This window comes from Ceratina calcarata, unplaced genomic scaffold (genome assembly GCF_001652005.2).
Source record: "Ceratina calcarata isolate Rehan_Ccalc_2016 unplaced genomic scaffold, ASM165200v1 scaffold40.2, whole genome shotgun sequence".
In the NCBI taxonomy this organism is placed as follows: Eukaryota; Metazoa; Arthropoda; class Insecta; order Hymenoptera; family Apidae; genus Ceratina; species Ceratina calcarata.
This window is the reverse complement of record NW_017163422.1, coordinates 447793-460385: the sequence shown is the minus strand read 5'-3', so window position 1 is coordinate 460385 and position 12593 is coordinate 447793. Positions and strand designations below refer to the sequence as shown.

Below are 12593 nucleotides of genomic sequence, written 5' to 3'. Positions count from 1 at the left end.
ACTAGAGATAACTAGGAGGAAAACATTTTAATCATCCAACATCAGAAGAACATCTTCTTCGAAAGGGATGATGTAAAATAGTTTCGCGAGGATAAACGAGAAGATTACTTGTTTCGTCCCGCATGCCTAAAGGCACGAGACTACTAAAGAAAAGTACTGTGAAGCTGCCACTCTTTAGTAATCTCTCCTCGGAAGACGGTGTCTGATACGGGTCCGAATCGCACGCCTCGGGGTTGACAGTTACGAAACCTGTCTGACTGCCTTGAACGCTACCGGAAACTTCGCCGACGTAACGATATCCGAAATTCGGAAGGCCAAGGAATTAGCGAAACACTTAACAAACATGGAAGCATTTAGAGCAGAGCTCGGAGGCAACGATACCTGGATCTAGGAGGAAGATGTCTAATAGCGACGCGTCTCGTTAAAATGCAGTTTGCTACTCGGTGGAACAGTCTGGCGGAACTTGAAATTGCTTGGGAATCGCGCGGGCCGAATCCAGCATCCTCTAGGGATACCGCGTCCTTGTTTATTCACGACGAGCATCTTGGAGATCTCTCATCATTATTCGCGTGCCGTTTGATTCCATTAGTTGAACATTAGAAATGCGTAAAATATGATCAATCGTATCTTGTATCTACTGGAAGTCGATAGTCTCACACTGTCGCTGTATCTGCCACGCCACCGATGGAAGTGACAGCTCGCAGACAGCAGTAAGAACTCTGTCCCTAGACGATAACGTCACTACGCTGTGTTCGTCGTCTCGATTCACCTGCAGCATCTCAATAACACGTTACAAATCTATATGTCATAGCTGATCCACTGTTCGTTATGTAATAAATGACAAGTGTCGATAAATTATTAACGATAATTTTATATCCGAAATTGCTTTATAAAAAAAAAGCATTATTTATATTTGATTAATTAATTCATATTATTATTTATTATTATAATTATTTCATTTATTTGTAAGTATGTTAAAATTCAGACACGTGAAATTAAATACTAGCGAGCCGAGAGCGTAAAATGTGACGCAACAGTCAGACGGCGAGTAGGTACATCTCTTACGGTAATCAAAAGTCCAGGCAGGGTGATTCGAGCACGGGGGAACAGAGTCGCAGGGTTGGGCGAGCGCGTCGCGTTAACCGACGCGATTATTCATTCAGGACAGAAAACCGTCAGCCGGCATATCCGGCCGGTTATAATGCATCACGTCGCATTATATTCTGGAAAACAAAAATGTCCGACGGTGCCCGGTGCTGCGTGTACACGCATTCTGCTCGCGTGTCATCCCGGTGCGTGAACCGTTCCCCCCTTTCTTCTTGGAACGAGTCACGCGGGGCATTCCACCGCGTCGAAGACGGGTTCGATCCTTCGACTCGCTTGCAAAGGACTGTCTCCCTTTTATGTACGAATTTTCAGCCGTCGTGAAAAAAGATTTCAGAGGAATCGGTCTATTTATTTTTTTGCTCGAGTATCTCGACGCTTTTAAGCTCGCTCGCGTAAACGGGGCATCGTGTTTTTCTGGATCAAGCGGGATTGAATGTTCCGAGAGAGAAAAACGGGGCTCGTTTGTTCGGAGGATACGAGGAAAATTAGAGTCGCTTATATGTATGGCGCGTTCGTTTTTCGAGCATGCGAGAATGCTCAGCACTTTATCATTGGAAAAATGAATTCAGAGAGACGAAGAAATGAAATATGGAGGTAAAATTGTATGATAAAAAATGCTTTTATATTTTCTATTCATACTATATTTTTCACAACTTTAATCCAACAGCCTCATTAAAACGCAGCTCTATTCTATAATGAAACGTGATACAAATTAGACGTGTATATTTAAAAGAGAATGTTTCCCCAATTAACGTCAGTTTTCATTTAAAATCGACGTCGCGATGACTCTCTGGCTTCTCGTAATAATTAATGAGCTTTCCAAAAATTCGACAAACCGTCGTGTCTATTATTCATTGACCCCAGTTAATCGGGAAAAGCAACCAAAGTATCGGAACGACCAGCGGGGCTTCGAGCATCGAAGCGTTGTTCGGCCAGCATTAATAATTACCGCGGATCAGACAGTAATTTAATTCGCCTGTCAGCGCGCGTTTGCTCGCCACAACGGTCAGTTAATTCGCAAACATACGACCAGGCCGATTTATTATTTAGCTCATGATTAATTGAGAGTATAATTACGGCCAGCGTAGATTACGTGGCGGTAATCGAGACCGAGAATCGTTTCCAGTCGCACATCAATTCTACAGCCTCGTTCCACGGCTACTTATTTCCGAAGAAACGGAGAGAATCAATTGGAACTCTCGTGTGAAACGAAATTAATGAAAGTAGATTTGTATTTCACCGAGGAACCTCGCCGTGAGAGCTCCCACACCTCCGCGATGCTCCAGCGTCTCTATTAAAAAAAACGTATCGGCGGTGATAAATGGCACACTCGCAGCTAGCTACCGTGTGCTCTGAGACGCGTGAATCAACGATAATTAATTCCCGCAATTTCTCGCGTAAGTACGCGAACCGTGTGCACGACCGCAATTTATGAACGGGCTGCACGAAATGTCATCGCGCGCTGCTGTGTAGCCACCGCCAGCGAGAAGGGTTAGAGAAGGATCGTGTGCACGTTTCGATCTTCATTCTGACGCGACGCATTAACATGTCTCATGCTCCGCGGGCTAGTAACAGGCCTCGATTAGTCAGCAGTAGGAAGTCCCTCGTCGAGCGAAGATAAAGATAATCGTCAAATGAAATGCAAAATTCGGGCGGCTATCTTTTGTCCCCGTTTAAACAATCTCAGCCAATATTATCTCAGTTAATTGTACGATGCATGATGTACATTTATTTCTGTTTTAAATAAATGAGGCTGTCCTTTAGACTCTAATTAAAATTCGTGTATCGAAATTTTTTAAGAAATCAGTTAATATCTGAATATTTAATACAATTGTGTTCTTAAACGTGAATATTTTTAATACCACACAAATATTTTTATTACGATCATTTGGTTAGGCTAAATTCTATGTCTTCCTCATTTTCTTTCGCTTTCATCCAATGGCGGTGTTTCCGCTCCTTTTTCCCCGCCCGGTTTTTTCTTCTCACGCGCCTCTAGTCAACTCCCTTTGTTCCTAGAGCTGCCTCTGTTCTCTGAATCGTTCATCGCTTCAACTGCTCTGCCTCTACCTTTTCCTTCTTTTGCTCGGTTTTCTCTACGGTTTTTAGCTTCCTTCGCTCCCGTAAGCTTTGATTTCTGTTTACGCTCCGCTTCCTTTTTTGTTACGTGGATTACTGCTCGACCCGTGTACGTTGTACGTTTGTACACTTATTTTCAAGTATGCACGCCGCTTCCTTTCGTGGAATTTTTGTATACTTTATTACGTGTATTTGAAGAGTGCACGTTTTCCTATTACGTACTCTTGTCTTCTATGTATGCTCGTTTATGTATCAAAAGGGTGCGTTTAATGTAAGACTTAATAATTTCTAAAGCTGTGGCCTAATGATACTATTTGTTCTCTTCTCTTTTTTTTAATATAAATCCTTGTAATCATTATATGTGACTCATTATAATTCTTCTTTACATGCTTCATCATCTTTCATTTCAAGCAACTCTTCAAGTTTCCTGCCCCGAATTTCCCATCCCATATTTTTCCCGTGAATTAAAGCCGATCCACGCTCCTTCAGCTTTTTTTCACCGGAAGCAGCACCCTCTTCGCGCGTCTATTTAGGAGGCATTGTTGCTCACCGCGGTTAATGGGTCCTCTCGACGCGAAACGCTTCACTCGCGAAACCGAGTTGGCCGGCACACCGGAACGAAGGGTGGACGGAAAATTCAATTTCGCGCCCGGTCTCGTAAAAATAACGCGCGCAACTCGCTCGTAAAAAATCGTGCGTCCCGTACACACGAGCCTCGAATTTTTAACTTCGTCGGTATAAAAAAAAAAAAAAAGAATTCCGCGTTGCGTCGAACGAGACACACGCGCCGGTGTTATCAATTTTAGACACCGTTCCGCGTCTCGATGCCACAGACCGGCTTGGCATGAACGCGCTTAACAGGCTGTTACGCGATTTCCGCTGACCCAGCGGTCTTCGTCCGTGATTTTAGAGTTCGTTGCACGACACGCATCTACTTGACGGAGAGGACGTTGAACGAACCGTGTCGTAAATTCTGATCATGTTAGAGTCATTGGCCGATTTTTGACTCGTGTCAGTTCACTAAATTCCATTAGGTGCTTCAATAATTGTTCATTTAGTGTTACGTAATTGTGAAACGCAGACGTGATTCAGTACGCATATTATTTCACGCAGTTTAGGTAGAAACGAGCGATAAAATGGAATTCTAACTTCCTTGTCTTCGCGGAACGCGGCAATTTCACTGGACGTTTGCGATGTAAATGATCGACAATGAGAACGGTTACGTCGTAAAACGCGTTCTATCGCGTATGCTCTGAGGTGAAAATCGAAACTGTATATCTATCTGCGACGAGTTTTCGTTCACCTACGGAACGAGGTTCTGTCCGTGAAATCTCTTTCTCTCTCTCTCTCTCTCTTTCGGGTTCAGCGCGAAATTCCCATCGCCGTGCCGGAACATACGGAAATGATAGGCGAAAGTTATTCAATTCCAAAGTCCGCGTGGAAATGGCAATCTCGAATGGGTAACGATCGAAAATTGGCCGCGAAATTATGGCCGGCTGTGGCGCGCGACCCGTCTCGGCCATTAACGTTGAATTAGCCGTCATTTCCTGTCGACGCTTCTCATTTTTTTTTTTTTCCCCGGGTAATTGCGAATACTCGTTGTAATTATGCTGTAAAATACAGTCAACGTGGAGTGCGTTCAATGAAAATACATGCGGGACCGGGTGTAAAATTTTATGAAAGTCACGCGTGTCGCCAAATTTGCTCGCGCTAATTATCCCCTGCTGGCAGACGTTCAGGAGAGAATGTAAAGTTGCCTTTGTGTTCATTGCAAATTTTTACATTTTTTAATGCACACGTATAATACTTTGTATACCTGAATGTACACCATATTTGTCAATTGAATTTTAATTAATCGCATGCTCGTTCGATGCTTTTAATTACTGGGATCGCAATTGATACACGCATGGAATATTTTTTTTTTATGACTTCCATGCATGTATGCGACAAAAAAATTTGGCAAATAGAATTCGTCGCGTCTCATTATTTTCGACTGAAAGCCATTATCGTTCGCACAACTGTAACCGATTTATAAGCTTTTGTAACGCAACCCACGAGACTAAAAGCCTGACGGTCGAAGCTTCTATAGAACGACGCATTCCGGTGCAGTATTGTTGTCACTCCAGAATGCATTCGAAGTTATAGCGTTGCACGGGATCGAGACGTTTCGTATGACGGCGAGGGTGGCCCGTTCAATTTATTTCACCGAATACAACTTTACGAGTGCCTATTAAGCACGGTTATCGTCGCATTGTACTAGTCGAATACGCGGACCTTCATTTATTACGGTTCTTTTACGGCTAGCCCCGGTGACTGCTTTTGTCGTAAATGTACGCTCGCACCTAGCGACGATCATCACCTTTAATCCTTCCCGGGCAAAATGACACCACTAGAAATTGCTTTGTGCTTCATAAAAGTCGTAGCGTCAACTTAAAATATCTTATACTGTTATACCATTCGTAATTTCGTGCTTTATTCATAGGAATGTTATATTCACATTCACTTTGGGAAATGAATTTTGGTTTGAAAAATGTATCTACTTAATAAGCATTGGAAATCTCTTCTCTTGATTATAAAGGAAATGTGGACAATAAAATATAAGCTTGAATTTGCTTATTGTTTTTATTAATAGTAAATATATGTTTATAAAATTTGCATGTATATATTGGTGCCTCGAATGTCGATAGCTGAATTCATCAGAGTCGCTGCTGTCAGTAATTCCAATGGACAATGGTCAATTTTCATGTCTATCGGCGCCGTTTGATCAAAGCTGTCATAAGCGGGGATAATCGAAACGTTCGGTAGATTGAAAATTGGGGTGAATTTCGTTTCTCATAATAGGATCCTACGAATGCGACACGCAACCCGATTCGATTTTACAAAGGGAGACCGTTGCGGGAACACAGTTGATTCTTATCGCCCTTCAGTCGAAGCTACAAAATTGGAGCTGATGGTTCATCAATTGTGAATTTTATCATTTATACTATCGTCTCGTCGTGCCTTCGTCGAAATAATATGAAGAATTTGTAAACAACTCAGATCGTGAATATACGCTTATTTCTTGCATTTTAATTCTTTCCTTTGAAAAATAAATGAAATAACTTAAGGATGTATTGGCTATACAGTCAATCCCAAAAGTTTATGTACCTTAGAAAAACGCATTTCCTATAATTAAAAAGAAATCAGAAGCGATTCCCAGAACAATTATCTAGTGCGTGTCGGGAAAGAAAGCGCGATCTTGTCTAATAAAACAGTCATTATCGTGTCACCGCGCTCGCTGTCAATCTTGTTCGTTATCAAACTCTACCACTGCCTGTTTCCCGGGGAAAAGTTCGCGAAATCGTTCTCGCCTCGGCCCAGAAACCGCGTTAGTCTTCGCCATGAACAGCCCCAGCAATCCGTACGAATGCATCACGAGACGCGTTACCCTATATTTCAGTTAGTTTCTCCGAGTCATAAACAAATTATGCACTTCTATGGTTCTCGACTAACGGACGGCTTCCTCAGATTCAGAATATTCCTAGCTTCGACGGTCCTTCGTTTCGAATACCGGAGAACGTATTTTCATTCATACAAAATCACGTTAAAGTAGCCATTAGAAGAAATAAAAATGAGAGAAAGAATAAAAAGAGTGAACTATTTTAATTAATAGGAGTAAGAAGTAGAGTAAGAATACGGACTTGCTCAAAAATGGAATAGTAGTAAAAGCTGCATGGCGCGAAGATCTCCAGGGATCGTATAAAAAATCCATTTGACAGATGAGATCTGAGAAGATATAATAGATGTACCTATGACACCAATGGAAGAAGCACTTGGAAGTATTCCAAATGAGAGAAAGAATAAAAAGAGTGAACTATTTTAATTAATAGGAGTAGACAGTAGAGTAAGAATACGGACTTGCTCAAAAATGGAATAGTAGTAAAAGCTGCATGGCGCGAAGATCTCCAGGGATCGTATAAAAAATCCATTTGACAGATGAGATCTGAGAAGATATAATAGATGTACCTATGACACCAATGGAAGAAGCACTTGGAAGTATTCCTAACAACAGCATGCTGAAAGAAACAATTTCTGAATTTATCTTCTCTAATTATTTTTTTTAAAAGGTCACATTTTTTTCTTATAGAACGTTGACCCCTTCCTCATAAATCATGAACCGATTCTCCATAGCAGTTTTGTAGTACATGCGAGTAATTAGCAGGAACGATCCCATCGTGCCCACCCACAATTCCAGGTTTTTTTCCATCAATCGCCGACACGCGATCGGACTCCGTTTTTACCCCTAAAAGAAATCCTCGCAACCGGCGAGTAATTATTGTTTACACATTAGAGATAACACGTAAACGTAAGCGATAGAACCGGACACGCACGTTCACGTACACGTGAGCTTTTGTACATTCAGACACAATGGCTGAGCTGAACACTCGTTATGTATTATTAGATCGGAAGGGTAATCATTGAATATTTTCCAATGACATCTTGCAAATTAATTATTTTTAATTAGAGTAGTTAGAGTTTCTTTAATTTTTACTTGTATTATCAATTGGCCTTTATTACTCATTATCAACGATGGGCTTTAACGTATGCCCTAATGCTGTGCATAACACATGACACGTCAGACACGTGCATAAAGATAAGCATGTGAAACAGCGTTTCGAGATTTTGGAGCTCAGCTCAGATAGCAACGTTATAACACGTCCAGACTGACGCGCCGCGTTATAATAATTTTATCGCAGACGAACATTTAGGGGTGAAACCTCTGCAGGCGTGGTGCGGTGCAGCTGTACTGTACTATTGAAATACGGGTATTCTGCGAGGATTACGTTATAACATAGGGGATGATAGTTGAAGCGGCGATGGAAGTTCTGTTATATAATGAGCTCTTTCGGTTTATTTAGTAGGATGTTCCGGGAGAATAATACCTTGTGCGCTCCTGGATGATGGTTACAGATACGCTGTTGAGATAAAGGAGGTAACATTGTTTATAAAAATTATGTGAAAAGGTAATGAAATTATTCGTTTTTTATTTGCGACATGAAATTCGACATTCATTAATTCTATTATCCATAAAAAGTTACCAGATGAATACATGAGACGAACGTTCCAATAAATCTCATTTTGTCACGACAATATCTCCCGATTCCGTTTCTCTCCGACGAATAAAAAACACGAAGAAAGAGCGAAAGTAATCGTACAGTTTTCCAATTTATCGTCGTAGGAGGATCGACTAGGGCTCGGGCGATCGCGTCTTGTAACAATACGTCTTCCGCCGATGCTTGTTCCGGCTTGAAAAATGCGATTTGGACCGATTCACGAAACGAGATTAATGGTTCCGCGAGGATGTTCCCTGTCGCCGAAGTGGCTCCGGTAGCTCCGAACGAAAGAGGACACGAAAACGAGAGACCGTTGATCAGTTTATCGACGAAAAGCGTTCGCAATTACCGACGAGCGCAACGATGCCGTGGACCAAATTAATTTAATAATTTAATTTGAGGCAATGATAATGAATATACGTACTACCTGAAATCGCTGTCTCCGAACTTTGTCATGCTTGCCGTACTCGAAACTTTCACTTACTGTATTGACCACACTTAAGAACTTTCTCACGCCACGTGCACACACGTATGCTACCCGACCTCTTCAACTCTCCTACGCACGGCGAAGTCTAGATTTGTAAAGTTTACTCGACTGCTGCATATGAAGTGCCATCGAATTTGAATTGCAAAATTATCCATGATTATGCATGTTCGCGTCTTCACCTCGCATATTTAATTTCGTACTACTCGGTCAAGCGTTGAACTCTATGATTTTGCAAATGAGATTCTAAATACGATCTAACAGCGCCGCGGTTTCACCGTTTCTCGTCGATAGAACCGATGATAAAGGGGGCGAAACTCGAAGACGTTGGCCCAGTCCTAACGCAATTTCTAAGCTTCACGTTTCTCTCTCTTTACGCCGTTCCTATCAGCGACCGGAACACGTGGCAGCGGCCGACCGTTCCCTGTGATTTACGGCTACTGCCGCGCAAACTCGATTATAATGACGCAGTAACACGCCGCCGCTCCGCGCCGAATTATTATACGCGGAACCGGCGAGCGTGGCCTGGCTTTCATTAAACGATAATCATCTTCCGTCCACTTGTCGGAACGACCGGAAACTGCTGGGGACAATGCGCCTTTCCCGCATTGTCTGCCTCTACGCCTCCTTTATCGCGATCCAAACACTTTTCCCGTGCAAAGAACGCGACCGTGGACGCTAGGAAAAAAGTTGGCGCCGCTTCAACGCTGGCAGAGAGCGCGGAATTTGTTTCGGAATTTAATTAAAAGGAAGAATCAGAGTCTCCGTTACGATGCCGCCGGAATTGGGGTGACACCGTAAGTAGTTGTGATTCAGTGTATGTACGGTCGTACAGAAAAAGTTCTTTTTAATCCTTTGTTCAGATTGAAAGAAACAACCAGTGCCAGCAGTTATATTCGTTTCCGTAGTAAATGCCCCAATTTCTGTTCGCGTCGCAATCCTTACTTACTAACTTCTTTCTTATGTATACGTTACGTAATCTCGAGTCAGTGAGTGGACGTTGTGACAAGAAATTATGACATTTGTTATATTTAACGATATTTCGAAATCGGATTTACTTGCTGAAACTTCTGCACTTTTTAAGTTTCGATCTATCTTCGAACTTTCGCAATTTGCATTGCGACTAAGAATGAGCCGGAATCCGGTTTCGAACCGGGGCTGATGAATCCTCCCGATAATTAGATTCTATTTAGAAGTTCTTCCTGCGGAGATCAAATAATGACGGACGAGGGAGTTCAACAGGATCTTCGAGGAGAGGATCATATAAAGGGACAATGCGCGGGACGGAGGTAACCCTTCCGGCTGCAATCTTGATTATTCATCGCGCCACTGGCCCGCCGACGATCACTCTTCTGTTTGCACTTATAATCACTGTTTGTGGAGCATTGTTCTTAAGCCTGGCCCCCGAAATGGCACCCCAGTTGATAAGTTGCGCGGAATCATCCTGAAAAGTCTCCCCATTTCGTATCCTCGCGTCGACCTCCGGGTAGAACTACCTAATGAAGGAGGTTACGGGGTTACTTCCGAATCCCGTGAATTATTACGCAATCCCCGTAGAAAGAAATAAGATCCTCCACCCTATTTGTTAAAATTCACCAGCACGCTTCATGAGACTCTTAATCAGCGAAAGTCGTAACGTTCAAAAATTTACAGCAATGATTCCCCTCTTGAAATTATTATGTCATGATATCGTGATTTATGTAGAGAATTTAGGGACAACCTACGACGTTAGAAATACATATCTGTCTTATTTCGGAAAAGCAACCAGAAACGATAACAGGACGCGAGGCGAAAAGTTGTCACCCTCGTACTGTGGACTTTAATGAAAGCGGATGGTTTATCCTGCGCTCTTGTTAAAGGCCGATCGGACACTTCAATCTTACCGAAGATCATTTTCATAATCGTTTCGGAAGCACATTAAGAGTTAAGGTAAACTGGGAACTTTAACGAGCGGACTTTTAAGCCGATTAACATCCTCCGAACTCCGCGAGTATATACAGCCCGTGAGGTCTGAACAAGCAAGTTCGACCGGGACAATCAGCTTATGCGCGGAGTTTCTTTTCATTATCCGATGGGTACACAAAGGAATCCACGATGAGACGACGCCGAGGAGGAACCGGCGATAAGAATATCTACTGGCTATTTTATACCGAGGAAGAGTCGAATCAGTTCTCCCTTTGCTGGGTTTCTTAAAAAAAAAAATTCAATTTGACAACAAGATCGTGCAAGTCCTTCGTGACACGTCGCAGGCGTTCAGGCGAGAATTCACGGACGAGAAACTTTCATCGTAGCCGTCTTCTCCTGGAAAGCAATTTTTCCGCTGAAAAATGAGTCGCGCAGGAGGAGAGTAGTCAACCGTGCGACCGAGTAATTACCAATTAATCTTCATTAATTAAAGCCTTCCGCGGTCCTGCAGATGCTCCGGCGATAGAAAACAATTGGACAGCGGCCCTGGAAAAGGCGACGCGTAGTTTGAAAGTTAGTTCGCGAACAGCCAGGAGGAAGCATAGCTCGGCGAAGAGGAGCGGAGCGTAAAAGGGTGTTGCCAGGCGTGTCGAAGCAGGGCCCTCCGGTTCGCCTCCCCCGAAAAGCTTAAATCGGCTTCATATCTCAGCCTCCGGAACCCTCTTGTATCTCTAATCAGATCATTAAGCTCGCGGAGCGTGCGCATGAAGAAATTTGTCGAGAGCCCGCGCCCCTTCCCGCCGGGGCCGCGCGACGGAGGTCCGCTCGTCGCCGAGAAAACGGATAATCGAATCACCATCGTCACCGAGGGGTCGCGACTTTTTCCGCTTTGGTCTCGCCGCGTAAACGTACGCGCTCGTGAATAAACCGCCGCGCCGGGTATACGCGCGCCGAGTTATTCGGTTAGATCCGCGGCGGGGGTTGTTTCTAAAGTGGGTGGCGAAACTTAGCAAGTTTACGCCGCCCCCTTCCCCTTATGTATATTTCAATGTTTGCTTCACCCTGCTTTTTGAACCTTATCTTTACAACTTTATGCAAATCTCTGTGTTTACCCGTGAAGTCTATTTCCTCTACGCGCTGCGCTCTTGCATAATTAAAATAAAAATGAAACGATAAAAATCAAAATAACAGATCATTTCCTGCCATATCATGACTTAGAAAAATATGTACAGTGAGAAGATTTAAATGTGAGGGTGGGAGCATACAATAAGTTCCTGGAGCATCGTTACATTAATAGATGAGATGGTTTCGCGACAGATGGTTGAGCTCTTAAAATGCGTTTCGCTCGTAACGGAGGCGGGAAATGGAGTACAAGCGCAACTGTCTTCTAAATGAGAGCTATTTTTTACTTGTTACGCAGCTGTGACAACGCGTTCCGCAAATTGTATTCCATTATCATTTCGCCCCTTGTGACAACTTCTCACCTCTGTAATCATAACGATAACATCGACAGCACACCGACCGCCCTTAAATACATACATGGAACTCAGTGAAAAACAATAAAGTATTCACTGAACGCTGTTTCACTCATTAAAATATTATTTATCAAAAGGTACCTCAGCTTTCGTAATTTTATGGTATTAATGTTACACGGTTGACATGCTTAAAGCTATTGAAATGCACGCGACAGCGCTGAAAAGATCGCATCTAACCCACCGTTCGGTTCGAGTAGAATCTTTTTCGAGAAAGAGAATTAGGAGAATTAGGGGAGGAACGAGAATTAAAATTGGACTGCCCCTTCAAGCGGATCTGATTTGTTTCAGGATGGAGGAGACGTCACGAGGGTTGCTGCAGCATAAGCACAGGGCCGAACAGTTGAAGCAAGAGAAGACTGCGCTCACGCTTTCCTACGAGGTGAGTCTTCGGAA

General features: G+C 43.1%; 1 protein-coding gene across 8 annotated transcripts in view; it reads left to right on the top strand.

Moving 5' to 3' along the window:
• Nucleotides 1-12593, top strand: part of LOC108626429 (uncharacterized) — a 238215-nt gene that overhangs the window by 214444 nt on the left and 11178 nt on the right. For all 8 annotated transcript variants that reach the window (XR_003389391.1, XM_026814823.1, XM_026814821.1 and 5 more), the window contains one exon: nucleotides 12489-12579. Coding sequence is in view for 7 of the 8 variants with exons in the window: in XM_026814823.1 (XP_026670624.1) it covers nucleotides 12489-12579 (91 nt within the window). In the remaining variant the exon portion in view is untranslated. The remainder of the gene's footprint in view (nucleotides 1-12488; nucleotides 12580-12593) is intronic.